Below are 27,042 nucleotides of genomic sequence, written 5' to 3' on the forward strand. Positions count from 1 at the left end.
CTGTTAGGACTATGGTGAGTTCATAGAAGATTTTATTTTTTGTCACAAGTTAGCGGAAAATGACACTTTGTGAAAAAAAAATTAAAATCAATTTCCGCTAACTTGTGACAAAAAAACAAAAACTTCTATGAACTCACCATACTCCTAACGGAATACCTTGGGGTGTCTTCTTTCTAAAATGGGGTCATTAGTGGGGTTCCTATACTGCCCTGGCATTTTAGGGGCCCTAAACCGTGAGGAGTAGTCTTGAAACAAAAATGACCTGTGAAATCCTAAAGGTACTCATTGGACTTTGGGCCCCTTAGCGCAGTTAGGCTGAAAAAAAGTGCCAATCATGTGGTATCGCCGTACTCGGGAGAAGTAGTACAATGTGTTTTGGGGTGTATTTTTACAGATACCCATGCTGGGTGGGAGAAATACCTCTGTAAATGACAATCTTTTGATTTTTTTTTTTTTTACACACCATTGTTCATTTACAGAGTTATTTCTCCCACCCAGCATGGGTATCTGTAAAAATACACCCCAAAACACATTGTACTACTTCTCCCGAGTACGGCGATACCACATGTGTGGCACTTTTTTGCACCCTAACTGCGCTAAGGGGCCCAAATTCCAATGAGTACCTTTAGGATTTCACAGGTCATTTTGAGAAATTTTGTTTCAAGACTACTCCTCACGGTTTAGGGCCCCTAAAATGCCAGGACAGTATAGGAATCCCACAAATGACCCCATTTTAGAAAGAAGACACCCCAAGGTATTCTGTTAGTAGTACGGTGAGTTCATAGAAGATTTTATTTTTTGTCACAAGTTTGTGAAAAAAAACAATAAAAATCAATTTCCGCTAACTTGTGACAAAAAATAAAATCTTCTATGAACTCACCGTACTACTAACAGAATACCTTGGGGTGTCTTCTTTCTAAAATGGGGTCATTTGTGGGGTTCCTATACTGTCCTGGCATTTTAGGGGCCCTAAACCGTGAGGAGTAGTCTTGAAACAAAATTTCTCAAAATGACCTGTGAAATCCTAAAGGTACTCATTGGAATTTGGGCCCCTTAGCGCAGTTAGGGTGCAAAAAAGTGCCACACGTGTGGTATCGCCGTACTCGGGAGAAGTAGTACAATGTGTTTTGGGGTGTATTTTTACAGATACCCATGCTGGGTGGGAGAAATAACTCTGTAAATGAACAATGGTGTGTAAAAAAAAAAAAAAAATCAAAAGATTGTCATTTACAGAGGTATTTCTCCCACCCAGCATGGGTATCTGTAAAAATACACCCCAAAACACATTGTACTACTTCTCCCGAGTACGGCGATACCACATGTGTGGCACTTTTTTGCACCCTAACTGCGCTAAGGGGCCCAAATTCCAATGAGTACCTTTAGGATTTCACAGATCATTTTGAGAAATTTCGTTTCAAGACTACTCCTCACGGTTTAGGGCCCCTAAAATGCCAGGACAGTATAGGAACCCCACAAATGACCCCATTTTAGAAAGAAGACACCCCAAGGTATTCTGTTAGTAGTACGGTGAGTTCATAGAAGATTTTATTTTTTGTCACAAGTTAGCGGAAATTGATTTTTATTGTTTTTTTTCACAAAGTGTCATTTTCCGCTAACTTGTGACAAAAAATAAAATCTTCTATGAACTCACCGTACTACTAACAGAATACCTTGGGGTGTCTTCTTTCTAAAATGGGGTCATTTGTGGGGTTCCTATACTGTCCTGGCATTTTAGGGGCCCTAAACCGTGAGGAGTAGTCTTGAAACGAAATTTCTCAAAATGATCTGTGAAATCCTAAAGGTACTCATTGGAATTTGGGCCCCTTAGCGCAGTTAGGGTGCAAAAAAGTGCCACACATGTGGTATCGCCGTACTCAGGAGAAGTAGTATAATGTGTTTTGGGGTGTATTTTTACACATACCCATGCTGAGTGGGAGAAAGATCTCTGTAAATGGACTATTGTGTGTAAAAAAAAATTAAAAAATTGTCATTTACAGAGATATTTCTCCCACCCAGCATCGGTATGTGTAAAAATACACCCCAAAACACATTATACTACTTCTCCTGAGTACGGCAATACCACATGTGTGGCACTTTTTTGCAGCCTAACTGCGCTAAGGGGCCCAAAGTCCAATGAGCACCTTTAGGCTTTACAGGGGTGCTTACAAATTAGCACCCCCCAAAATGCGAGGACAGTAAACACACCCCACAAATGACCCCATTTTGGAAAGTAGACACTTCAAGGTATTCAATTAGGGGCATGGTGAGTCCGTGGCAGATTTCATTTTTTTTTTTGTCGCAAGTTAGAAGAAATGGAAACTTTTTTTTTTTGGGTCACAAAGTGTCATTTTCCGCTTACTTGTGACAAAAATTAATATCTTCTATGAACTCACTATGCCTCTCAGTGAATACTTTGGGATGTCTTCTTTCCAAAATGGGGTCATTTGGGGGGTATTTATACTATCCTGGAATTCTAGCCCCTCATGAAACATGTCAGGTGGTCAGAAAAGTCATAGATGCTTGAAAATGGGAAAATTCACTTTTTGCACCATAGTTTGTAAACGCTATAACTTTTACCCAAACCAATAAATATACACTGAATGGGTTTTTTTTTTAATCAAAAACATGTTTGTCCACATTTTTCGCGCTGCATGTATATAGAAATTTTACTTTATTTGAAAAATGCCAAAATTCATGTCTTTTTTGATGAATATAATAAAAAGTAAAAATCGCAGGAGCAATCAAATAGCACCAAAAGAAAGCCTTATTAGTGAGAAGAAAAGGAGCCAAAATTCATTTAGGTGGTAGGTTGTATGAGCGAGCAATAAACAGTGAAAGCTGCAGTGGTCTGAATGGAAAAAAAGTGGCCGGTCCTTAAGGGGGGTAAAGCCCACGGTCCTCAAGTGGTTAAAAGGGACCCCCGAGCTCAGCCTAAAAACACAATTTGGACTTACCTGGGGATTCCTCCAGCCCCCATAGCCTGGAAGATCCCCCGGCATCCTCCTGGCTCCTCTCCCAGTCCGGCTGGCGGATCCAAAAATAGGCAATGGGCGTGCGAACACCCGCTACGAATCATGCCGGCGCAAGAGTCCTGCGCATGTGCAGTTCTCTAAGACTGAACTGTGCAAGCGCAGGACCGTCACGCTGGCCGGCATGAGGACTCGTATAGCGTGTGCAGCAGGGGTGTGCATGGCCAGCTTTTGGCTGAAGTTGTTGATTGACAGAGCTGCCAGCAGGACCCGGGAGAGGAGCCTGGAGGACGCCAGGGGAGCTCGCTGGCTATGGGTGGCAGGAAGTAGCCCCAGGTAACTACAAATTGAATTTTTAGGCTGAGCTCAGGGTCCCTTTAAGGCCTGGAACCCACAAGCAGTGCTTTTCCAAGAGCTTGTTATTTGAAAAGCTCCTGCTAATGTAATGCTATGTCTGTGATCCCACAGTGCTGCTAGTGGGTTCCAGGCCTAACAATAATAAAAAGGTACAGGCCTGACTGAAATAAAAGTATGTTACTGGTCTTGTCAAAATAGCATTTATTGCACTATTTATTGCACCATTTCATATTATTGTTATTTATTATTTTAGCCCTGTCATCTTCACATTCTGTCTATTCCTTCCAGGAGCTCACAATCTATTTACTTCCCTAGTCATAGTCTAATACCCCATCCAACTGTCAAACCATGTAAGTGACCAGAAACAACATATACGTAGATACACTTTATTATTTAAAAAGCACAAAAATATGAATAATATACACAAGATGATTTGTGGAGCTGTAGTGACAAGACTTCCTTTATATCCTGGAATGACTTAAACTGGGAAGGGGAGAAAAAGGAATTCTGCATCCAATCCAACGTGCATGCAACAAGCAGCAAAAACAGCAAGTTACTCCGGTTAGCTTGGTATCAGCTGTGCTGTCTGTTAAGAACACAATACAAATAGGGAAGGGGGGAAAACAAGGTGTCACTCAGTTAAAATGTGTTACTAACAGAAGAAAACATTTTTTATTTAAATATTAGACATGAGGGGGAAAAACACATTACAATGTGGACAAAGCCAAACCCAACAGTTAAATAACAGTTCCAAAAGCAAAGCAAGACAAAACATATGTAGTATCTCCAACAAGTGTCACTTGTTCTTACTCTAGAGTAGAGGAATATAACAAATATATTTCCCTACTGATTACCTAGCCGGTCCTCTGTTGGCGTAATTCAGGGTCGGACTATTGCTGGCACCTGAATTACAGTGTTTTCCCTGCAGCTCAGCGATAGCTGTAATAACATGATGGTCTATGGCGGCACCGGAAGCAGGCGCTGCACAGCTTTGGAGCAAGCGCGAGAAGACCTGCTTCTTGCAAAAATACCTGTGTTGAAACGGATGGTACTGATGTGCACAGCCAGGTGCCTGTTAATTAAATACCACAATGCCTGACAATGCAAAGCCACTGTGTTTAATTGAGCTTCAAAGGATGTGGAAATATCAACACCGATAGCATATTTGTGTTGTGATTACATAACAATGAGCCACCCACCCCAGGGCCTGTAAGCAATTCCTTCATCCCGTGAGTTTTCTCCAAGGAGATAATTTTTCATCTTCTCCACAGAGTAAGCACTTTGTAACTGAAAAAGTAGGGGGAAAAAAATGATATCAAAGAGATTGAGCATTTTCTTGCTTGTCGGTGGTTTAAAATGCATTTTATTATTAAAGGAATTATCAAGCAAAAAAAAAAAAAAAAAAAAAAAAAATCCCCTTACCTGGGGCTTCTACCAGCCCCATGCAGCCATCCTGTGCCCTCGTAGTCACTCACTGCTGCTCCAGTCCCCCTCCACCAGCTAGTTTCGTTTTTCCCGACCTTGGTCGGCAGGCTGCATTGCTTACATTTTTTAGCATTCTCACTGGTGCAGGAACATTAAAGGGACACTGAGCAGTGCAGAAACTATGGAAAGATGCATATCATTTTAAAGCTCTCTTTCTCCTCTTTCCAATGATATATAAACCGCCGCCCTACGCCTTTTAGTTTTCACTATTTTCGCGATTGAAATTTCCGCGGCAGCGATTTCAATCGCGAAAATAGAGAAAACTAAAAGGCGTAGGGCCGCGGTTTAGATGTCACCAGAAAGAGGAGAAAGAGAGCTTTAAAATGATATCCATCTTTCCATAGTTACATTGTACTACACAGGGCGACTTTTTCTGCTGAATGGAGCTGCTGCGGTTTAGGTGTCGCCAGAAAGAGGAGAAAGAGAGCTTTAAAATGATATCCATCTTTCCATAGTTACATTGTACTACACAGGGCGACTTTTTCTGCTGAATGGAGCTGCTTATTTTGAAAAAAAGTCACCCTGTGTAATACGATGTAACTATGGAAAGTTGGATATCATTTTAAAGCTCTCTTTCTCCTCTTTCTGGCGACCCCTAAATCATCGCCCTACGCCTTTTAGTTTTCTCTATTTTCGCGATCGAAATTGCGGCCGCTGCAATTTCAATCGCGAAAACTAAAAAGGCGTAGGGTGGCGGTTTATATATCATTGGAAAGAGGAGAAAGAGAGCTTTAAAATGATGTGCATCTTTCCATAGTTTCTGCACTGCTCGGTGTCCCTTTAATGCATACATTTTTTAGCGTTAGCGATGCAACACGAACAAATTTTCGCGTTACACCGCTAATGCTAAAAAAAATGTATGCGCTAATGTTCCTGCACCAGTGAGAAAGCTAAAAAATGTAAGCAATGCGGCCAGCCGACAAAGAGGGCGGCAAAAAACGAAACTAGCAGGTGGCGGGGGACTGGAGCAACAGTTAGTGACGTCGAGAGCACAGGATGGCTGCATGGGGCTGGTAGAAGACCCAGGTAATTGAAACTTTTTTTTTTGGCTTGATAATTCCTTTAAGGTGGGAAAATATCTCCTGTGAGAAAACTAAAGGAGAAAAGTTACTGTATTTTTTCGAACTATAAGACACACTTTTTTTCTGGTACATTGCAGCCACATCGCTCCGATCTAAGGAGACCTGCCAATCACTGCTCCCTTCTTAATTGGAGCCGATGGTCTCGAGGGCGGGGCCACAACACCATCACTGGGACCAATCACTGCAATCCCACAGTAGCAAGGAGTGCAGTGATTGGCCCCAATGATGGAGCCATGGTCTCACCCTCGAGACCATGGGCTACGATTAAGAAGAGAGCAGTGAGCGGCCGTGATTGGTGGTCTGGGCAGTGCCCCCTGCCTGATTGGTAGAGTGCTCTCTAAAGCTGTTGCAGCCACTTCCTTAAATCGGAGCGGTGTGGCTGCGATGTATAGTAAATATGTACACAGGGGGGACATAAAACACAGGGACTTAGGAAGGGTAACGGGACACAAGAGGACAGAGGAGGACACAAGAGGTACAAGGAAGGCACAAGGGGAACAGAATAATTGGGGGGGGGGGGGTAGGAGATGGGAAGGGTCCATAAAACACCCTGCACCGTGGTTGCACCAGATTTAGTATATATATCTTCTTTCATTTGGCTTTTGTCCTTCTGTCCTCTTACACAATCTGAAAAATACAGTCATTGCATGGGGCCCTGGTGATCAATTTCTGAGTGTGCCTGGAAAGTGTACTGGTTAAGGGCTCTGACACAGGAGACCAGAGTTTGAATCTCAGCTCTTCCTGTTCAGTTAGCCAGCATCTATTCAGTAAGGAGTCCTAACACTGCCTAAAAGGGGGCCACTAACGATCCAGTCTTTTTCATCCAATTTTACCAAATCTATGTGGTATACGGGTAAATTGAGTTAATGTATAAAATGGATCATTTAGGCAGTGCCTTATATCTGTGTTCCCCAACCTTGGCCTCAAGGCACCCCCCAATTTTTTTTATACTAATAAATCCCCACCTCGGGTTTACTTTAATGAAACTGCAATAATAGGCTATTAAACATAACATTTTTGATTTAGAAAACATACAAAAGAAGCTGCAAGCATTAGCCAGATGTTAATGTCACCTTGAAATTTGAGGAATTTAATATGCTTTTAATAAAGCCATTACCAGTAGGCCACAGGTAAAAAAATAACCAAAAACAAAAAAAAAAACACTTTCAAGAGAAATTATCCATGTATTGTAAACCAATAACAGTCAAAAATACTAATCAAAGTTTGTGTTTCTATTTTAGCCACAAGTTGTCAGACTTCTAAGAAACTATTACAAAAAAACATACTAAATATTTCTCAGTCAACTGAGAATGTACCATATGTGCAGCTCTGCTAACCCCCTACTAGGCCTGAATGAGAAATCGAATTTAAACCGAAATCATGATCACCAAGATGATTTGAGAATCATCAAAGTGGCGATTTCCACAATGACGTCATTTCCGCATGGTGATGTTTAATGAAGTGGTTTCAAACTTCCTCCAAGTTCCAGCGCGTGAGGCCCGCAGCATCGGCAGTGTTGGACATACCTTCCGCACGAGTCCAACGCTGTCCGTCCTCTATCGCCATCTGCAGGCATGTGTACGCACCTTTAATCTATGTGCAGGTACTGTTACTTAAAGAGACACTGAAGCGAGACTAAATCTCGCTTCAGCTCTCATATATAGCAGGGGCATGTGTGCCCCTGCTAAAACGCCGCTATCCCGCGGCTGCACGAGGGTCCCTGACCCCCCCAACCCACCCCCCGCAAACCTTGGTCGCAAGTTGGTCATAGATTATTGCTTCCTGGAGGCAAGGGCTAACGGCTGCAGCCCTGCCTCCCAGCGCGTCTATCAGACGCGCATCGCCGCCTCTCCCCCGCCCCTCTCAGTGAAGGAAGACTGAGAGGGGCGGGGGAGAGGCAGAGATACGCGCTGACAGACGCGCGTGGGGCAGGGCTGCGGCGGTTAGCCCTGCCCCAATGCGGAAGCGCTCCCCCGCATTACAGAGGGGATTTGGGGGGACAGGGACCCCCGTTAAGCCGCGGGATAGCGGCGTTTTAGCAGGGGCACACGTGCCCCTGCTATATATGAGGTCTGAAGCGAGATCTATTCTCGCTTCAGACTCTCTTTAAATCCTTTTACCCTCAAATACCACCACCAAGTGTATTGTTCAATACAACATTCATAGTACAGCAAAAAACTAGCGAATCCTTAGTATCCAGATGCTGATTGTCATACAGCCAACAAATGCCTGTGCGTCTTTTGCTCCTCTCAGTTGGCCATTAACGCCTGCTAGCCTTGCTATACAGAAAGTGCGCAGTACAGGCTTTTGGAGGGAGGATAACATTGTGCTACACTTTGGCTTGCAAGTGACAAGTTAGTGACCTAAATCAGCATCATTATGTCTACTGGCTAGATTGCGCTGACAGACAAGTTTCTGCTTTCCGATTAACCTCCTGAGCGGTATGGACGAGCTCAGCTCGTCCATCACCGCCGGAGGCTGCCGCTCAGGCCCTGCTGGGCCGATTTTCTTCAAATAAAGTGCAGCACACGCAGCCGGCACTTTGCCAGCCGCGTGTGCTGCCTGATCGCCACCGCTCTGCGGCGATTCGCCGCGAGCAGCGGCGAAAGAGGGTCCCCCCAGCCGCCTGAGCCCTGCGCAGCCGGAACAAAAAGTTCCGGCCAGCGCTAAGGGCTGGATCGGAGGCGGCTGACGTCAGGACGTCGGCTGACGTCCATGACGTCACTCCGCTCGTCGCTATGGCGACGATCTAAGCAAAACAAGGAAGGCCGCTCATTGCGGCCTTCCTTGTTTATTCTGGGCGCCGGAGGCGATCGGAAGAACGCCTCCGGAGCGCCCTCTAGTGGGCTTTCATGCAGCCAACTTTCAGTTGGCTGCATGAAATAGTTTTTTTTTTATTAAAAAAAAACCCTCCCGCAGCCTCCCTGGCGATCTCAATAGAACGCCGGGGAGGTTAAGTACTGTTTTGGAGCAGCACTATTTCTATATGGAAAACCCTGCAGATGTTATTAGAAAGACTGTGGACAAATATTAACACTCTTTACATGAATGCATTTTTGTACTAATATTGCATTATCAGTATAAACTTTAAAGCTAGCCATAGATATTATACTTTAGTCTGCTGATAGCAGGCCAGCAAGCAGATACAACGGTCTTAAAATCTGAAGACATACGGGTAGACATCACAGAGAAATGTCTCCGGTAAACTGTGCTACCCCTGCTGAAACGAGCCTTATTGAGCCAGTTTGGGAAAATCTATGTAAGGGCCCATTTCCACTAGGAGCGGTGCGATGCGGCTACACAGCCGCATCGCACCGCAGGTGTCCTGCAACACATGCACACCAGTGGAAGAGTTTCCACTGCGTGCATGTTGTGCGGAGCGGTGCGATCCGAAAATCTGCAACATGCTGCAGATTATCGCATGGTCGCATCCGCCCGCAGCTGCGTCCCATCTCCCCCATGGACTTCCGCATTGGGAGATGGGGAAGTGATGCGGCTGGCGGCGGAAGTGATGCGATGCGGCTACGTAGCCGCATTTGCATCATTTACAAGTGGAAACCCGCCGTTAATGCAGCAAGCTTCTGTATTCACCAGCTACAAACTGCCATGTACATGCTACTCCAAACACAGAATCCATCCCAAGCGGGTTGTGTTTTAGTCGAGAATGCTCATTTGCATAGCTCCAAACTGTCCCTCTTTTGGGAGGGACAGTTCCTCTTTGGGAGCCCTGTCCCTCTTTCCTCCTCATTTGTCCCTCTTTCAGGACCTTGTCCCTCTTTTTATGTAAATATATATATTTCTCTACTAAAAATGTATTTGACTGACTTTAAACTTTATTCCCATCCTTTAAAGGATTTATCAGGGAAAATTAATCAAATAAGTGCTACTTACCCGGGGCTTCCTCCAGCCCCAAGCTCCCAGTATGTTCCTCGCCGCAGCTCTGCCCGCAGCCATTCGCAGCAGCTTGCTCCCGGTCCCCGGCAATGATGCCAGAGGTCGGCCTGTACTGCGCCTGTGTGAGCGGCACTGTCAATCACTGCCACATGGGCCGGAGCGGACTGCGCAGGCGCAGAACTACTGCGCCTGCTCAGTCCGCTCCGGCCCACGTTGCGGTGATTGACAGCGCCGCTCGCGCAGGCGCAGTACATTTTCCCTGATAACTCCTTTAAAATTTATATACTTCTGATTTGAAAATGTTACGATGAAGGAAAATGAACCAGGATAGAAAGGACGAGTGTGGTTTGAATTATAAAACAACATATTTTTCTTATGAAATCTTTATGGTATGCGTGACAAGGGGTGTGGCATGGGTATGGCTTAAGTGTCCCTCTTTCTCATCTCAAAAAAGTTGGGAGGTATGCATTAGCTCAAATGACAAGTATTTCTTGCAGAAGATGGCTAGGTGAAATCTACACTGGCCAATCAAATTATCATATATATGGAGATATCTACACGTTTGAAACACTTTACCTCATTCCTGTCATATTTTAGCTATGCTTAAAATGTAACCGTTAGGTGTTAGGCTGTAGACACACTGTGAGCGCTTTCTGAGTGCTTTCCTGACCATCAGTTCTTTCTGAGCGTTTTTTTTAAAAAGCGATCCCATCGATTTGCTGTAAAATCGCAGCAATCACAATTTTTAAAAAATACACAATTGAGGCAGTTTTACCGCCAATTTAATGCCAATGGAAGCCTTTTTTTTTTAATTTGCTCAGAAAGCGATCACAGTGTGTCTACAGCCTTATAACAGTTGTTTAGCCCACTCAGTATTGTCTAATATATTGAAAGACACGTGCAACACAACTCAATCTGAACAACATGTTAAATCATACGGTGTTATTTTCATGTCAGTACACAAGGTGTCACTTATCTCAGTAAAGAGAAGCATGCAACACTTGCCTGCCAGAAGCTGAACCATTGATAGAGTTTGGTAAACTCTGATTGGCGGATCCAACTGAGGAAGCAAGGAATCCTTGCTGGCTGGCGTTCACGGGGTTACCATCACCTTTCAATACACCTGTACACTTCCAGTTGTCCATGTAGTTAGCTGAATCAAGTGAAGGGGAGAAAATGGTTAAAAAGTACATAAGGATTTTTTTTTTCAAACTGTTAGAAGGCTATTTACATTGTACAGCGCTGCTTTCTACGACAGCGCTGTACTGGGCACAGCTGTGTCACTCAGCTGTCCCCTAGAGAGGCTCCGATCACAATCCCCTCTCATAGGCTGATGTCTATGAGAAGGGATCACCCTGATTGGCTGGCCGGGGGGGGGGCGCAACTAAATTGTAAAAAAAATAGCCTGGTCACTAGGGGATGTACGCCTATGGTCCTGAACTGGTTAAAGATGAACTGCAGTTAAAAGAACGTAATGAAAAAAAGTGCTTTAATTTTTACAATATTTCTACATGATTTAGTTAGTGATTGCCCATGGGAAAATCTTTACTCTCCCGGATTTACATTCTGACACTTATCACATGGTGACATCTTTACTGCTGGCAGGTCATATCTGTGTTTAGAGACGATGCATTTTTAGCAGATGGAAACAGATGTTATTATTCCCAAAATGCAACAAGGCTCCCACAATGGCCTCAATTCACTAAGCTTTATCGAACACTTTATTGAACGTTTGATAATTTACCTCATGAGTAAAATCTAATTTTGAATTCACTAAGGTGTTATAGATTTATCAAATGTTTTATCGAAAAAAAAAGTTTACTCATGAGGTAAATTATCAAACGTTCGATAAAGTGATTGATAAAGCTTAGTGAATTGAGGCCAATGTGATGTCAGCACCCTTGTGCTAACATCACACTGTGGGAGGGGCTTCACCACAATATCAGTCATACAGAGCCCCCTGATCTGTTTGAGAAAAGGAAAAGATTTCTTGTGGGAAAGAAGGTATCAGCTACTGATAGGGATGTTCAATCATTGGTTACAGTTCCTCTTTAAAGATAACAGGGTATAGTTCTCATTAACAAAGTCTGGAGACTTTGCTGCGTCATGTTAGAAACTGGTTTACTGAAATGAATTGCAATTCTATTCTGCTCATAAGAAAAGAAAAACCTTTACCCCAAAAAACCCTCACAGGTGGATTATTGCGCTATGTCTTGCGTGAGTTAAAGAGAACCCGAGGTGTGTTTAAAGAATGTTATCTGCATACAGAGGCTGGATCTGTCTATACAGCCCAGCCTCTGTTGCTATCCCAAACCCCACTAAGGTCCCCCTGCACTCTGCAATCCCTCATAAATCACAGCCGTGCTGTGAGGCTGTGTATACATCTGTAGTGTCAGTCTCAGCTGCTCCCCCGCCTCCTGCAGAGCTCCGGTCCCTGCCCCTGTCCCTTCCCTCCAATCAGCAGGAAGGGAAGGGATGCAGGCGGGGACTGGAGTTCTGCAGGAGGCGGGGAGAGCAGCAGACTGACACTATAGAGATAAACACAGCCAGCTCTGACAAGCTGTTTGTCAGCAGCATGGCTGTGATTTATGAGGGATTGCAGAGTGCAGGGGGACCTTAGGGGGGTTTGTGATAGCAACAGAGGCTGGGCTATATAGGCAGATCCAGCCTCTGTATGCAGATAATATTCTTCAAACCCACCTCGCGTTCTCTTATAACATAAATTGTGAACTGACCTTTCCATAATCTAACAGTTCCATCGTCTCCTGATGATGCCAGAACAGTTCCAGTTATGTTCCAGCTGACCCGCCACACCTGCGAATTGTGATTTTCGAATTGTGCCACTGTGTGGATTTCAAATTTCGTCACACCACCAGCAGAGGTCAGTTCTTTTCTGGAAAAGAAAAAGGTCTAAAGTCTGAAAATATACTAGTTATATAAAATTCTGGAAATCCATAAGCAAACCTCTGAATTCAGAGCATCGCTTCACCTGCAGAACATCGTGCTCCGTTCAATGTATCAAGATCTTTTTATGTAACTGTAGCATGAGAGAAAAAAACAGAACTTTGCTTTCCAACCTACAACACCCAAATGTAAGCCAGGGTTCCAATGAACCCAGGAATGAAAATGAAAGGAGGGCAGGGTGTGAAAGAGTAAGGAGGTGACTAAATATATGGAGGGGTTTAAATCTTCTAGTGCTCCTGCAAGTGCTACAAATAAAGTTAAAGATAATCTGTGAGGAAAACCAACCCTCTGGGAGGGATACTTACCTCGGGAGGGGGAAGCCTTTGGATCCTAATGAGGCTTCCCCCATGGATTTTTTTGTGCACTTTGGACCCAATACATAAAGAAGTGCTTGAAAACGCACTCATTAATGCACAAAGGTATTCAGTGTAAACCTAGCCTTAAAGCGGAACGTCCTCTCTGCTCTAAAAGATACGCAACAGCATAATAACCTTTTTACAAAAAACATTTTTGTTGCAGCTGATAGAAATCCTGAAATAAATCTGCACTGTTTCTACTTCCTGATTCATGGAAGCAGACGTATTGTTAACATCCTGTGCTTTCAAACAAGTTTATCTGCCACCTCTGTCATGTCAGTCATGTGATCCAAGGGAGAGAACAAATTACAACTTGTGATTAGACAGATGAGGGGGAATTAAACAGTCTAAATTCTCTAAATACCCACACAAAGGGTGCATTTCTCTAGGTTTTACTTCTGTCCTCTGCAAGAGTTCAGGTCTACTTTAACCACAACCAGCTTTACTGCAGGCAGCCTCTAGAAGGCAGTTTGAGCTGGCATTCATTTGCAGCAGAACACTACCCTCAATCTAGTCCAATAACAGCAATACAACGAAAACGCTTCATAGAGATTTCTGCATAAGTATAAACTAGCCACCGATACATACCGCATATACGTGTGGATAAGGCGCCATGTGCATATCATACCACCTCCCCCCCATACACACAAACACGTTTGGCCTACAAAATAGGCCAAAGGCCACGTCAGCTGGTGGGCAGACCTCCCAATGTTCCCATGTAGCCCCCCTATGCAAAGCACGTATTGGAGTGCGCCGTTAGGTACAGGGACGGCTTTGGAGCGTGATGTAGCAGGTATATCCACCTCTCCTTGCTCCAGCTACTGCCACTCCCTTGCAGCTTCTGAAAGGACCACCTGAGCTCCAGGCTCAGTGTCATGTGATTGCAGTCATGTGTATGAAAGCTGGAGTGAGGACAGTTAACTATTCATCCTGCAGGAAGCTCCAAAGCTAGCTCTGCGGACTTATCACTTGCAGATAAACACTTGACACCCAAAATGCAGGTGGCAGAGAGTAGGTGGTGGTTGGGGGGTGTTCACACCCCAACTATACTTCAGATTTTTATTGTACGGTATGCTATACTTCTCTTCCCCCGCTGCTCTGTCACTCCATGTGTGGGCATTGTTGAGCGGATAAAGCAAAAACAATTTCAACATATACACTTTAAGCTGTAAACAGCCCATTCCTCCATATCTGTAAGGCACAAAAACGTGACTGACGTCTGTTCACAGTGGCTTTTTAACAGCTATAGTGCACCTCAGTGTTCAATACTGTCACGCATAAAAAGTAGTTGGATCCATAAAAGTCTACAGAAATGCCTAACCTATTTGGGTGCCTAAAGTGTGCTCCAACTCAAAACTTCATCCAATGAACTACCGTATTTTTCAGACCATAAGACTTTCCGTGTGTGTGTGTGTGTGTGTGTGTGTGTGTGTGTGTGTGTGTGTGTGTGTGTGTGTGTGTGTGTGTGTGTGTGTGTGTGTGTGTGTGTGTGTGTGTGTGTGTGATTGCATGCGTCCTGTGGTCCGAATGCTACTGAGATGATTGGTGTCTGACTTTTGCACAGCGTCGGGGGGCATTGTTAGCGTGGCTGTAGATGCAGTCATGAGAGCTCTGCTGTCCGGAATACTTCTATGCAAGCAATTTTCATCCAGCAGGTCCTGAGGGTTCTCTCACCTTACCCCTACTGAGGACCATGGATTTAAGATACCTGGCGGCAGAATTAAAGTGTTTACCACACAGACCACCATGCACAGGCAGCCTGGGCTCTGCTGCCATGAGCACGTCTATGCCCACAATTTCAATTTTTACCTGCATCCAGCAGGTCGTGAGGGATCTCTCACAGTTAACTTACTGATGGCCATGGATCCAGGATATCTGGCGGCAGAATCGCGGTGGTTACTGCGCCGACCCCCATGCAGAGGCAGCCTGGGCTCCGCTACCGTGAGCACTTCTATGCCTGCACTTTCAACTCTTACCAGCATCCAGCAGGTCCTGAGGGGTCTCTCACCTTCCCTCTGAGGACCACGGATTTAAGATACCCGGCGGCAGAATAGAGGTAGTTACTGCGCCAACCTCATGCAGAAGCAGCCTGGCCTCCGCTACCATGAGCAGTTCTATGCCAGCAATTTAAACCCTACCTGCATCCAGCAGATCCTCAGGGGTCTCTCACCTTCCCTCTAGAGGTCCACTGATTCAAGATACCAGGTAGAATCGCAGTGACTACCGCACTGACCCCCCATGCGTAGGCAGCATGAGGATGCTAATTTAGGCCCTGGCTTCAGCACCGGAAGTAGGCCGCACTCAGGAGCTGAATCTCTGGACACTGCCTAACACTGCAGCTAGCTCGCTATTGCAGTGGACCTCCAGAGTTCTATACTGGCTTGGCTGAATGTGGTATGTAGACATGAGTGTACACTTATCTGTGTATTTATTGGCTGAACAGTTTGCTGCATTGTTAAATATAATCATGCTATATTAGTATTAATGGCTAGCTTTATCTGACTGTTTATGTGCTTTTAAGTGTTATGATGGGATTAGTTTAGCCCCTTTATTGTTCTATACTAGTATCGTGCCATTTGTTTTCTCGTATTCTATTTCATAATTCTTTTTATTTCCAGCTGGCTCTGTGACCCCAGCTTTATCTATTGTGTACTGCCACACAGTACAGCTTGGGGGAGAACCGCCACAAGATGTCCCTGCACCATGGACGCACCAGGTTTATAATAATGTTTTTTTTTCCTGGGTTTTGTCCTTTAAACCTGGGTGCGTCTTATGGTCCAAAAAATACGGTATGTAATTGTAATTAAGAATGTATATAATTAACTATGTATCAAAACCATAGTGAACAGTGAAGGCTATCTCAGTGCTAAGAATTTAATGGTAGGTCTTAATGCAGGAAGGGAAAACATAGGGATGTGCATGTAGTTGTCCTAAAGAAAACTATCATAGCTTTCACACTTATGCACTTCACTATTTCCATACTATAGTGTTTTTTTACATCCAGCATCTTGGGAAGATGCACACGTTTTAGGGCCTGTTTCCACTACACGCAGATTGGATGCAGAAAAAAATTGACTTCAATGAATGCCTATGGGAAAATCTGCATCAGTAAATTTGCATTTAGTAGAGACAGGCCCATAGGCATTCATTGGAGTCAGTTTTTCTGCATCCAATCTGCGTGTAGTGGAAACAGGCCCTAAGTGAATTGATAGGGACGCTAAATGTAAGCGTGCACAGGTCACCAACGGATTAACATTAACAAATACATAGTTCTAGTGTAAAGTGGATCTAACTGATTTGAGAATTATCACATCTAGGGTGACACAAGTTTTGTTCACTATAGATGTACTGTTTGGGTCATGGTTTTTGATATTTTATGTACACATTACAGGAGCAGTCAATGCCAAGTCATCATCTATGTAACAAAAGTCCACTAATAAGCAGTGCCATTGCACCACCTACTGGTAATTATATAAACACAATACTTACAACAAAAAACTTCTTATAGACAGATGAAGTGTAAGGCCCTGTTCACAGTGGTCAGTTGCACTGCAGAATAATTCTGCATGTCAACTCAATGCCCATACAATTCTATGGGACTGTTCACAGTACTGTGTTGTAACTGATCACGTTATTCTAACTTGCTGCATGCAGGCTTTGTATTAAAATCTATGTCCAGTCTCCACTGTAGTTCGCAGTCATTATTTTGCATGCGTTTTCTGACCACTGTGAATCCAGCCTCAGACCTAGCTTGTAGTAGTAATAATTAGTGACAACTCTCCTCATAGTAGCAGCACTGCATCAAGGCATAACTTGTAGTTACAGAAGCATGCCTTCTAATATGCCATTATGGGGTATTTTCCATTGAGTACGTTTTGTTTTCTTTGTGGAAAACAGAAGTTCGTATTCCATCCCAAGTAAAAGAAAAAAAAAAATAGATAACGCTACACCAAGAATATCAGTTTAGATTTCATTTCATGTGGCATTTTAGTAAGTAAGCATAAAGAAATCTGACTTGGAGTTTTCCATTTGAACTATTACCCCAAATCCTAAAAGCCTCACCTTAAAGGCTTCACGGTGAAAATGCGGACATCTTTAGTTGCTACTGCAAGGATGTGGAAGGATCTACCCAAGTTTGGAGCAAAGGCAATATCGTGGACTGGATCAGTGACAGTCATAAAGGTTTCTGCTTTCACATATTTCCTGCAAAGATTCCAAATGGTCAATTAATGCGTGCACATTCTTCTTAAAGGCAGTAAACATAATATTATATAAATCAAAGGAGGTGAAAGAGCGAGTGCACACCTATGCCTTACAACTTCACAGTCCACTAACAGCGGTGCAACATCCAGATGAAAAAAGCTTCAATCATAATGTCATTCAAAACGAATAGAATATCCAGGAGCAACTCACCATACAATACTTCAATATAATTCCAAACTTTAATATGTTTCTTCCATAAAAACATTTGTAATAAGAGACAATCAAGCAATAATCATTATTCAGGAGGTGGTATGAAGTGGTATAACGTGGTGTGGAGGATGGTCAACGATAGTTTCGCCCCTCAATAAGGGCTTTCTCGAGACCGTATAACCCCCAATACCTCATCCCGTTCTGATATACTGAAAACTACGCCCCCTCAATACTCCATCCACCAATGGCAGCCATTCACCTGCTTTCTCTGCACCTGTAGTCTATTATACGTCAATCGCCACTCCTACTAGTGACGTAATTTCCTCATACGTCTAAATTACACATAGAGACCGACGACTTCCTTTCTTTGGAATGCTTCATGCGTATCAGCGTACGTAATGTGGTATATTACTGTCATCTTGTGGTTGTAAAGATAACTTGAATGGGAATTACTTAACCCCATATTATGAATCTGTTTTTTTTTTACTTATTTCCACTAAGTGTTGCTGCCATCTAGTGGCTGCACATAAAATTGCAGAGTCTAACAGGTGATAAAGTGTACACCAATGGCCCATAGAGTAGGGGCTGTAAAAGCACCATGTAGATTTTCAGTCAAACAGAGCGGGCTATTGTGAGACATACAAAACACTACAATACAAATTTTAAAAAAAATGTACAGTCACATTAACAATCATCCAGAATAATAAAGTAAGGAAATTCAAATGAGTTATTTCAATTATATACTCAGAACAATTCAGTAAAGTGAGACTTCAATAAGGCAGGCTAGACGAAAACGCCAGAACTATCCACTATTTATCATAAGTCTCATGGAATTCATTTTTACATTCACAACCCAGTATACAGAATAGGAATGAATAGGGACACAGAGTACATAATGGGGACAATCATTATATACAATACTCATAAGACCTCAATCATAGGACCCAGATAACCATGGGATATACCCCAGTACATCTCAGTATCCACATCATTGGTCCCATTCACATAATTTTCAAACACAACTGTAATGGTTTCACCATTGTTGTGGCACTCACTGTGGTCCATAGGGTGCATAAAATACCTCTTAAAGGCTCCCCATGATCACTGTGCCCTAATAACTTTTATTAAAAAAAAATCCCCATATCAATCCTATCATTGAATCCAGATGGACCCTCTGTGCCTAGTCGGATAATCCACCTACTTTACAGCTGCAAAAGTTTCTCATCCCCATCTATCCCCCCCCCCTTTTATTTTCTACACATTTATCAATACCAAAGAAGCTCAGACATTCTGGGTTGTCCACATGCCGATCCCTAACATGGTCAATTAACCTCTTAGCTCCCCTTCCCTTTTCAATAGATCTAAAATGTACAGACAATCTTTCCACCATAGGCCTGGTAGTTTTTCCAATATACAGTGGGTTGCAAAAGTATTCGGCCCCCTGAAGTTTTCCACATTTTGTCATATTACTGCCACAAACATGAATCAATTTTATTGGAATTCCACATGAAAGACGAATACAAAGTGGTGTACACATGAGAAGTGGAATGAAAATCATACACGATTCCAAACATTTTTTTTACAAATAAATAACTGCAAAGTGGTGTGTGCATAATTATTCGGCCCCCTTTGATCTGAGTGCAGTCAGTTGCCTATAGACATTGCCTGATGAGTGCTAATGACTAAATAGAGTGCACCTGTGTGTAATCTAATGTCAGTACAAATACAGCTGTTCTGTAAGGGCCTCAGGTTGTCTAAGAATATTGGGAGCAACAACACCATGAAGTCCAAAGAACACACAAGACAGATCAGAGATCAAGTTATTGAGAAATTTAAAGCAGGCTTAGGCTACAAAAAGATTTCCAAAGCCTTGAACATCCCACGGTGCATCTCTTCAGCAGGGACAGGGAAGCTGGTCAGAGTTGATGGGAAGATGGATGGAGTCAAATACAGGGCAAACTTGGAAGAAAACCTTTTGGAGACTGCAAAAGACTTGAGACTGGGGCGGAGGTTCACCTTCCAGCAGGACAATGCCCCTAAACATAAAGCCAGGGCAACAATGGAATGGTTTAAAACAAAACATATCTATGTGTTAGAATAGCCCAGTCAAAGTCCAGATCTAAATCCAATCGAGAATCTGTGGCAAGATCTGGAAACTGCTGTTCACAAACGCTGTCCATCTAATCTGACTGAGCTGGAGCTGTTTTGCAACGAAGAATGGGCAAGGATTTCAGTCTCTAGATGTGCAAAGCTAGTAGAGACATACCCTAAAAGACTTGCAGCTGTAATTGCAGCAAAAGGTGGTCCTACAAAGTATTGACTCAGGGGGCCCAATAATTACGCACACCCCACTTTGCAGTTATTTGTAAAAAATGTTTGGAATGATGTATGATTTTTGATCCACTTCTCACATGTACACCACTTTGTATTGGTCTTTCATGTGGAATTCCAATAAAATTGATTCATGTTTGTGGCTGTAATTTGACAAAATGTGGAAACCTTCAAGGGGGCAGAATACTTTTGCAACCCATTATACATCAAATTACATGGACAGGTTACTGCACAGACTACCATTTCTGTCCGACAGTTGAAGAAGTGTTGAATTTTATATGTTTGATTCAGGAATGCGAACCACTTTCCTGGTTTAAGATGTCTACAATAGATACATCGGTTACATGTGAAGTTTCCCACTACTTTTGACTGATTTAACCATGTCCTAGTCTATTCCGTTTTATATTCACTTCTAACTAAATGGTCTAAGGTTTTTACATCTATTGAAAGAGATGCACGGGGGCTGTGAACATTTGTCTTTAAGTAGAGGATCTGATTTAAGACCCCAGTTTTATCCAGCAGCATGAATAGTAAGGGAGTAGCCCATGAAGCTGCTGGGATGCCTCTGAGGAGAAGAGGGGCTTGGCAGACAGGTGGGTATACCTGTCATAAGGCAAAGCGAACCAAGTGCGTTATCAGTCATGCAATATTCTCACTGATGTCAGTGGATTAGTGTGAAGATGACTGAAGTGATGGAAAGTACCAGTCAGAGCTAGTGAAAGATGTGTCACAGTGTAGGGCAGGTAATAAGATATCTCCTATACAATCGGATGTGAGAAACGCAGCTTCTCCAGGCAAGAGGCTCACCAACTGAAAGAAGTAATCACTGGAAATGAACGACAGATTGTTCCGATAACAATCTGGGTCTCAGCAGGTGTGTACAGTTGCCGCATGATGATACGTTGGCCCATATGCAATTATTTTTTTCACCTGAGTTTTCTCCTAGGAGATCATTTTCACCTTCTCTTTAAACTAACTTTTCAGCATTTTAAAAAGTACCCAAAAGTTGGTAAAAAAAAAAGTACTACGGTATCAAAATAATTGAGTATTTTCTTGCTTGCTGGTGGCTTAAAGGGATACTTACTGAACTTACCCGGGGCTTCTAATGGTCGACCACAGACATCCTGTGCCCGCGCAGCCACTCACTGATGCTCTGGCCCCGCCTCCGGTTCACTTCTGGAATTTCTGACTTTAAAGTCAGAAAACCACTACGCCTGCGTTGCAGTGTCCTCGATCCCGCTGATGTCATCAAGAGCGCACAGCGCAGGCCCAGTATGGTCTGTGTCTGCGCAGTACACTCCTGGTGACATCAGCGGGAGCGAGGACACGGCAACGCAGGCGCAGTGGTTTTCTGACTTTAAAGTCAGAAATTCCAGAAGTGAACTGGAGGCGGGGCCGGAGCATCGGTGTCTGGCTGCACGGACACAGGATGTCTGCGGTGGACCATTAGAAGCCCCGGGTAAGTTCAACTCATTTTCCCCCAACCCCCCTACAGTATCCCTTTAAAAGGCATTTTATTGGTAAGGTGTGAAAATACCACCTAGGAGAAAACTCAAGAGAAAAAATGAATTGCATAAGGCCCGTTGTGTCAGATCTTTAGCGATGCTGGGCCCCAAGCTACGCCATTGTTTTTGCTGCTCCCCCACTAACATTAAGCCGCTCTGGCACACGTGCTTGTTGTCCCTCTACCGCCCACCCCCAACAACAAAACAAACGTAGTCAGCCAGAGACTGAGCTGTATGTACAGTGTCGTGGCAGCTCTGTTGCCTGCCAGGGATCGCTATCCGATCCGTTACGTGACAGATCTTGCAAGAACATTGCTAGGTAAGGATGTAGCTTAAAGGACCACTGTTGCGAAAATCTTAACATTTTAACCACTTCAGGATTCTGCGTACGCTTAAGTACGCCCCTGAATCCTGAAGTGGATTCCAGGGTAAATGTAAACACACGGGGAAGATCTTCCCCGTATAAATATAAAGTGCGTTTCTTCCAGAAAAAAAAAAAAAGTCATAAATTACCCCCCATGAGGAGATGGGCTAGTCCAGAACCTGTCGGCTCTGTCAGATATCTACTGTAAGTGACAGCAACATAGGAGAAAAGTAATTTGTGGCTCATGTTACTCTGACAGAAACATACTTATCTGTATTTGTTTACTTATATTTTTAAAGTTTAAGATTTTCGTGAGAGTGGTCTTTCAACCCACTAACAGCAATGTAGCTGGAGTGTGACCAACATTAAGTATTACCATCACAGTAAAATTCAAATACACTGGTTTACTTACAGAAATAATTGTTATTTTACCTTGTATTCTCATTGTATTCATAGATCTGCACTTTTCCCATTATATTAGGGCTGGTGTCATCACTGCCGACTGCAATCATAGGAGAATGAGCTCTACAACTGTAAGAGGAAAGAACATTTGAAACCGTGGCAATAAACCGTACACCGACAATATCACAATATACATGAAGATAAAAGTTCAGAATACTGGAATACTGGTTTATGGTTTGTCAGAGCACTTGTATGGCACAACCACTAGCTGAGTGCGGGTGTGTGCAAATGCACTGGCAATGCAAGCTAAAATAATACTACCACCACCTGCCCAGAGAGAGAGAGAATATATCTAAGCAGTTGGACAAAAATACAGAAAAGAAAACACAAATTAATGTGAGCAATTTTTTTTTCTACACCTCTAAACTACTTAAGATCATCTACAGCTAAGAATTATGAGTTAAAAATTGCCCAAACTACTATATAGTGGCTGGATAGTGTAATGGTTAAGGGCTCTGCCTCTGACACAGGAGACCTGGGTTCAAATCTCGGCTCTGCCTGTTCAGTAAGCCAGCACCTATTTCAGTAAGGAGTTTCTTGGGCAAGTCTCCTTAACACTGCTACTGCCTACTGAGTGCGCTCTAGTGGCTGCCTCGCAAGCGCTTTGAGTCCGACAGGAGAAAGGCGCTATACAAATACTGCCATATAGCACTTGTAGGCGTAGATAGCATCACTGTGGAGTTTTTTTTAACGAGCGCTGACGAACAAAACATTTTTACTATGTTGATTGGAGCAGTCCACCCATACATTCTGCATGTTACAAGTTTTCTTCAACTCCGTTGTAGTTAACCAATTTTCATGTTACACTCCGTGATCATGGCTCATTCTAAACATCAATGTCATCACAGGTGGCAGTTGTTTTTTCTATAATAGATTTGCTATTTATTATTCTTAGCCATGACACATTAAATCTGTAACAGAGAATCAACTTATTTCCATTAGAAGTACATGGTAGAAATTGGCACTGAAGCTGTACACCCAGGATCCAAACTACACGACTACATATACTGTATGAACACTCAAAGGATAATACTGCTCATGGAAATAAGGTTAAATAGGTTTTAGTTTAACACCACTGGTTAGAAATTTTACAATGCCACAGGGGCGTAGAAATAGGGGGTGGAGAAGTTGCGACCGCATCGGAGCCCTTAGGCCAGAGAGGCCCCGAGGGGCCTTCCCTCAACTGCAGTATTAGCTTTTTATTGATCCTGTGCTGGTAATAATGACTTCTATAGATACTTTGAATAGTGGTAATAATTAAACTATTCCCCATCCCCTTCTTGCACCTCTGACACGGTAGTTGTCCTTGGCAGGTTTTGGTGTGCCATATCAATCGTTATTTATATATATATATATATATATATGGCCCCAATGTAAAACTTGCATCGGGGCCCACAGCTCTTTAGCTACGCCACTGAATGCCAGTGCCATATAAACAAACAAATAAGATTTCTTCTTCCCAGCAATGGCAGTATGACCTAAGGCCTGGTGCACACCAGAGGAGTTTCTGAGCGTTTTGAGTTTTTAAATCTGCTGCTAATGTTATCCTATGTGTCTGTGCACACTGGAGAAATGAGGTTTTGTAAAAAAACCCATAGCATTACATTGGGAAGAGCTTTTGAAACCTCTAAAAGCTCTTCCCAATGTAATGCTATGGGGTTTTTCCAAAACCTCATTGTTTCCGTGTGCACAGACACATAGGATAACATTAGCAGCAGATTTAAAAACTCAAAACACTCAGAAAAACTCCTCTGGTGTGCTCCAGGCCTAAGGGAAACCTTACAGAGGCTGGTGCACACAAAAATGGGAGCAGAAATGGAGTTGTCCACAGCATCGTTTTACAATATTTGTTTTCTTTAAAAGCTAAAATCTGACTGACTGATCTAGCCAATCAATACACTCCTTTCCAGTAATTTCCTGCCAGGAATTTGTGAAATCAGCACTGCTATGCAGAAGGTGGTTTAAAAATGTATCTGTAATGATCCGCTCAGCTGTCTGCACAGACAGACAGCTGTTTGACCATTCCTTAACTCTGAGGGCTGCAGGTCTCTGGAAAAAAAGAGACCTGTCTTTGCTTTGCAAGTTTCAGACCTGCTCTGCTGCAGTGGAATTTGCATACATTTGTTATGCAAATTGCCTGCCTGTTTCCTTTGAAGGCTGGCAGTATAAATACCATGTTCTCCCAGAATCCTTTGCTGGTCATCTTAATGGTTTGTTACTGCTAAACACTCCTAGAGTGTCAGCCTTGTCTGTTTGTCAAAGATTATCTTAGAGTAATTCTTGGGACTGTACTAGGCATTCCCTCTAGTGCAGTCAGATTGTATTATCTGTCTTGCCTGTACATCTTTGTGTCTTGATTGCCTTGTCGCCAGCGATGGTCGACAGGGAATTGTTCTGTCTGTCTGGGGTTGCTAACCAGAGCAGGGGTTGCTACTGGTAGCCCCTTCTGTTCATCTGTCTGGATTGCATTAGCCCTAATGGTAGTGGCAGTGCTTCCTTCTGTGCCTCGATTGCCTTGGCGCCAGCGGCGGTCGACAGGGAATCGTTCTGTCTGTCGGAGTGCAGGCCAGAGCTGCGGTTGCTGCTGGCTGCTCCATCTGTCTGGATCGCACTTGCCCTAGTGGTAGTTGCAGTGCCTCCTTCTGTATCTCTGCCTTAGGGGTGCTGGCCAGAGCAGCGGTTGCTACTGACAGCCCCACCTGTCTGTCTGTCTTGTCTGATACGAACGCTTGCTGTAGGCTCGGTGAGGTAACCGTTTAAGCAAGCGTTCGCGTTCTCCATTTCGCGTTTGTCTGTCATTGGTCAGTTAGGGTGGCACGCTTATCACTGGGCGCCTAACGCGCGGTGATCGTGCAGAAACGCGTTCGCTGTTGCAAATGAGTGCGTTGTTCGCGTTTAGCTAGCGTTTGTTATTTTCCTTATCTTCTGATTGTTGTTTGCTGTGCCTTTGCTACTCATGCTCTGTCCTTCTCAGTCTGGTGCCTGTTGGCAATCGCCTCTCTCCTGCGATTGCATTCCCGCTTTTGTTTCTGCAGATGTGTGTTCACCGTCACTGGGTGGCGGTTAGATTGGTGAACACACATTCTGTCTGTCCCTGTGCTATTTCTCTTGAGGGCTATTCAGCCCTCTTGAGGGCTATTCAGCCCTGCTTGATCCTGCTCGTACAATTCCCTTCTGGCATCTGTGGCCGTGCAGAGGCTGTGCTCGTCTGCACTCCACAGCTCCGTCTGCTGGTGGGAATTACCCTGTACTGGTGCATTGCACCTAACCTGGGTTCTCCCAATTACACGTTTGTGGAGGATTTCCGCCGCGTCAGCGCACGTCTGGTGCGCTGACCACGGAAACGATTCCGCAAACGTCACAGTATCAATGCAAATAACAGCAAGCAAAGTTTTACTTACCTGGAAGGATTCCAGGAGATGCAACTACAGCTGAGCTTACAGGAGATTTCATGCTGTAGAGACCACTGGCTGAGATTCATGACATCAGGGGCCTCATAAATTCTCACCACGCCATCTGCAGAACACGTGGCTAGCATTAAGCCCATGTGCTTGGGGGCAAACTTTACATCTGTTACAGATGTTCTACTGTCCACAAGTGTAGTTCTCTTAACCTAAAACGATACACAATGTTTGCAAATGGAAACACAAATGTATATTCATCTTAAACAACAACCACATAAAACAAAAGAAAAATACACTGTATAAGGCAGTGAGACTAAAAATAGGTCCTGGTCCTGATAATAAAGAGATTTACAGGTCTTTGCTCAGCAGTAAGAGTTTCTCATTTCTGCACAGTAGCTCAGCTGCACATTGCATTAGTGAAGGCGACATGGGGAAACGGAACTGAAGCAGCCTAGTGGCAACGGAGTGAAAACGGATCTGATCAACCAGTAATCGGATCCGTTTGCCACTTTATTGCCAGCGTGAAACGGGCCTTACTTAGACCATTCAGTGACTGCTTTATAGCCGGAGCTATAAAAAGTGAATGTCTTTGTTTGGTTTGCATTTTAGTTTCTGTGGACTGAGCAGTACTACTGCTGTATAAACAAGTTATTTATTATGACGACATTTACAGTATTTATGAAATTTAACATTTTCAGCATTTTTTTTTTAAATGACAGCTTACATGTATTAGAAGTCAGAGCAAGAGTCTGTAAATTTTTAATGACTAAGCACAAGTGCCCAATATTTGCTGCTGAAGTGCGGTTTCAAAAATATTTAAAAAGAGCCATCTCAAGAACCCATTTTCTCGGGACCCCATTAATAATCACAGTGACATGCAGATACCAGTGGCTTATAATGGGGATATGTCCAATAGCTGAGAATCAAATTCTACTCTGTGGGCAGGCCTTTTATACCAGGTGTCTGTTTCCCACAGAAAAAAAAAAATAAAAAATCCACATACCGTATTTTTGGCATATAATAAAAAAACTAAACCAAGTGCGTCCATGGTCCAGGGACGTCTTGTAGATGTTCTCCCCCAATTACTGTGTCCCCATGTCCTCTTTTTTGCTCCCCTTTTAAGTCCCCTTCTGTCCCTGTATCCTCCTTTGCTTCCCTATGTTTCCCTTTATGCCAACTTGTGTTCCCCATGTGTCCCCTTCTTTCCCATGCCCTCCTTTGCTCCCCCATGTGTCCTCATGTCCTACTTTGCTCCCTCTGAGTGTCCCCTTCTGTCCCTGTGTCTTCCTTTGCACACTGTGTGTCCCCTTCTGTCCCTGTGTCTTCCTTTGAACACCCTGTGTGTCCCCCTCTGTCCCCGTGTCTTCCTTTGCACACCCTGTGTGTCCGCTTCTGTCCCCCTTTGCTCTCCATGTCCTCCTTTGCTCCCCCATTCTCCGTGCATAAATTTAAGTCG

The 27,042-nt window shown here is 43.6% G+C and overlaps 1 protein-coding gene across 2 annotated transcripts in view; it reads right to left on the reverse strand.

Moving 5' to 3' along the window:
• SEH1L (SEH1 like nucleoporin) overlaps positions 1-27,042 on the reverse strand; it is a 91,519-nt gene that overhangs the window by 47,739 nt on the left and 16,738 nt on the right. The window contains exons 4-9 of one of the 2 annotated variants that reach the window (XM_068237130.1): positions 25,584-25,795; positions 22,153-22,251; positions 17,170-17,310; positions 12,523-12,680; positions 10,793-10,940; positions 3,699-3,912 (exon numbers count right to left, since the gene is read on the reverse strand). In XM_068237130.1, the coding sequence (XP_068093231.1) occupies positions 3,900-3,912; positions 10,793-10,940; positions 12,523-12,680; positions 17,170-17,310; positions 22,153-22,251; positions 25,584-25,795 (771 nt within the window). In that variant the 3' untranslated portion in view covers positions 3,699-3,899. Of the gene's footprint in view, positions 1-3,698; positions 3,913-10,792; positions 10,941-12,522; positions 12,681-17,169; positions 17,311-22,152; positions 22,252-25,583; positions 25,796-27,042 lie in introns of those variants that run through there. The other variant, XM_068237129.1, reaches the window with a different exon arrangement.

The sequence above is a fragment of the Hyperolius riggenbachi genome, chromosome 5 (genome assembly GCF_040937935.1).
Source record: "Hyperolius riggenbachi isolate aHypRig1 chromosome 5, aHypRig1.pri, whole genome shotgun sequence".
NCBI classification, from domain to species: Eukaryota; Metazoa; Chordata; class Amphibia; order Anura; family Hyperoliidae; genus Hyperolius; species Hyperolius riggenbachi.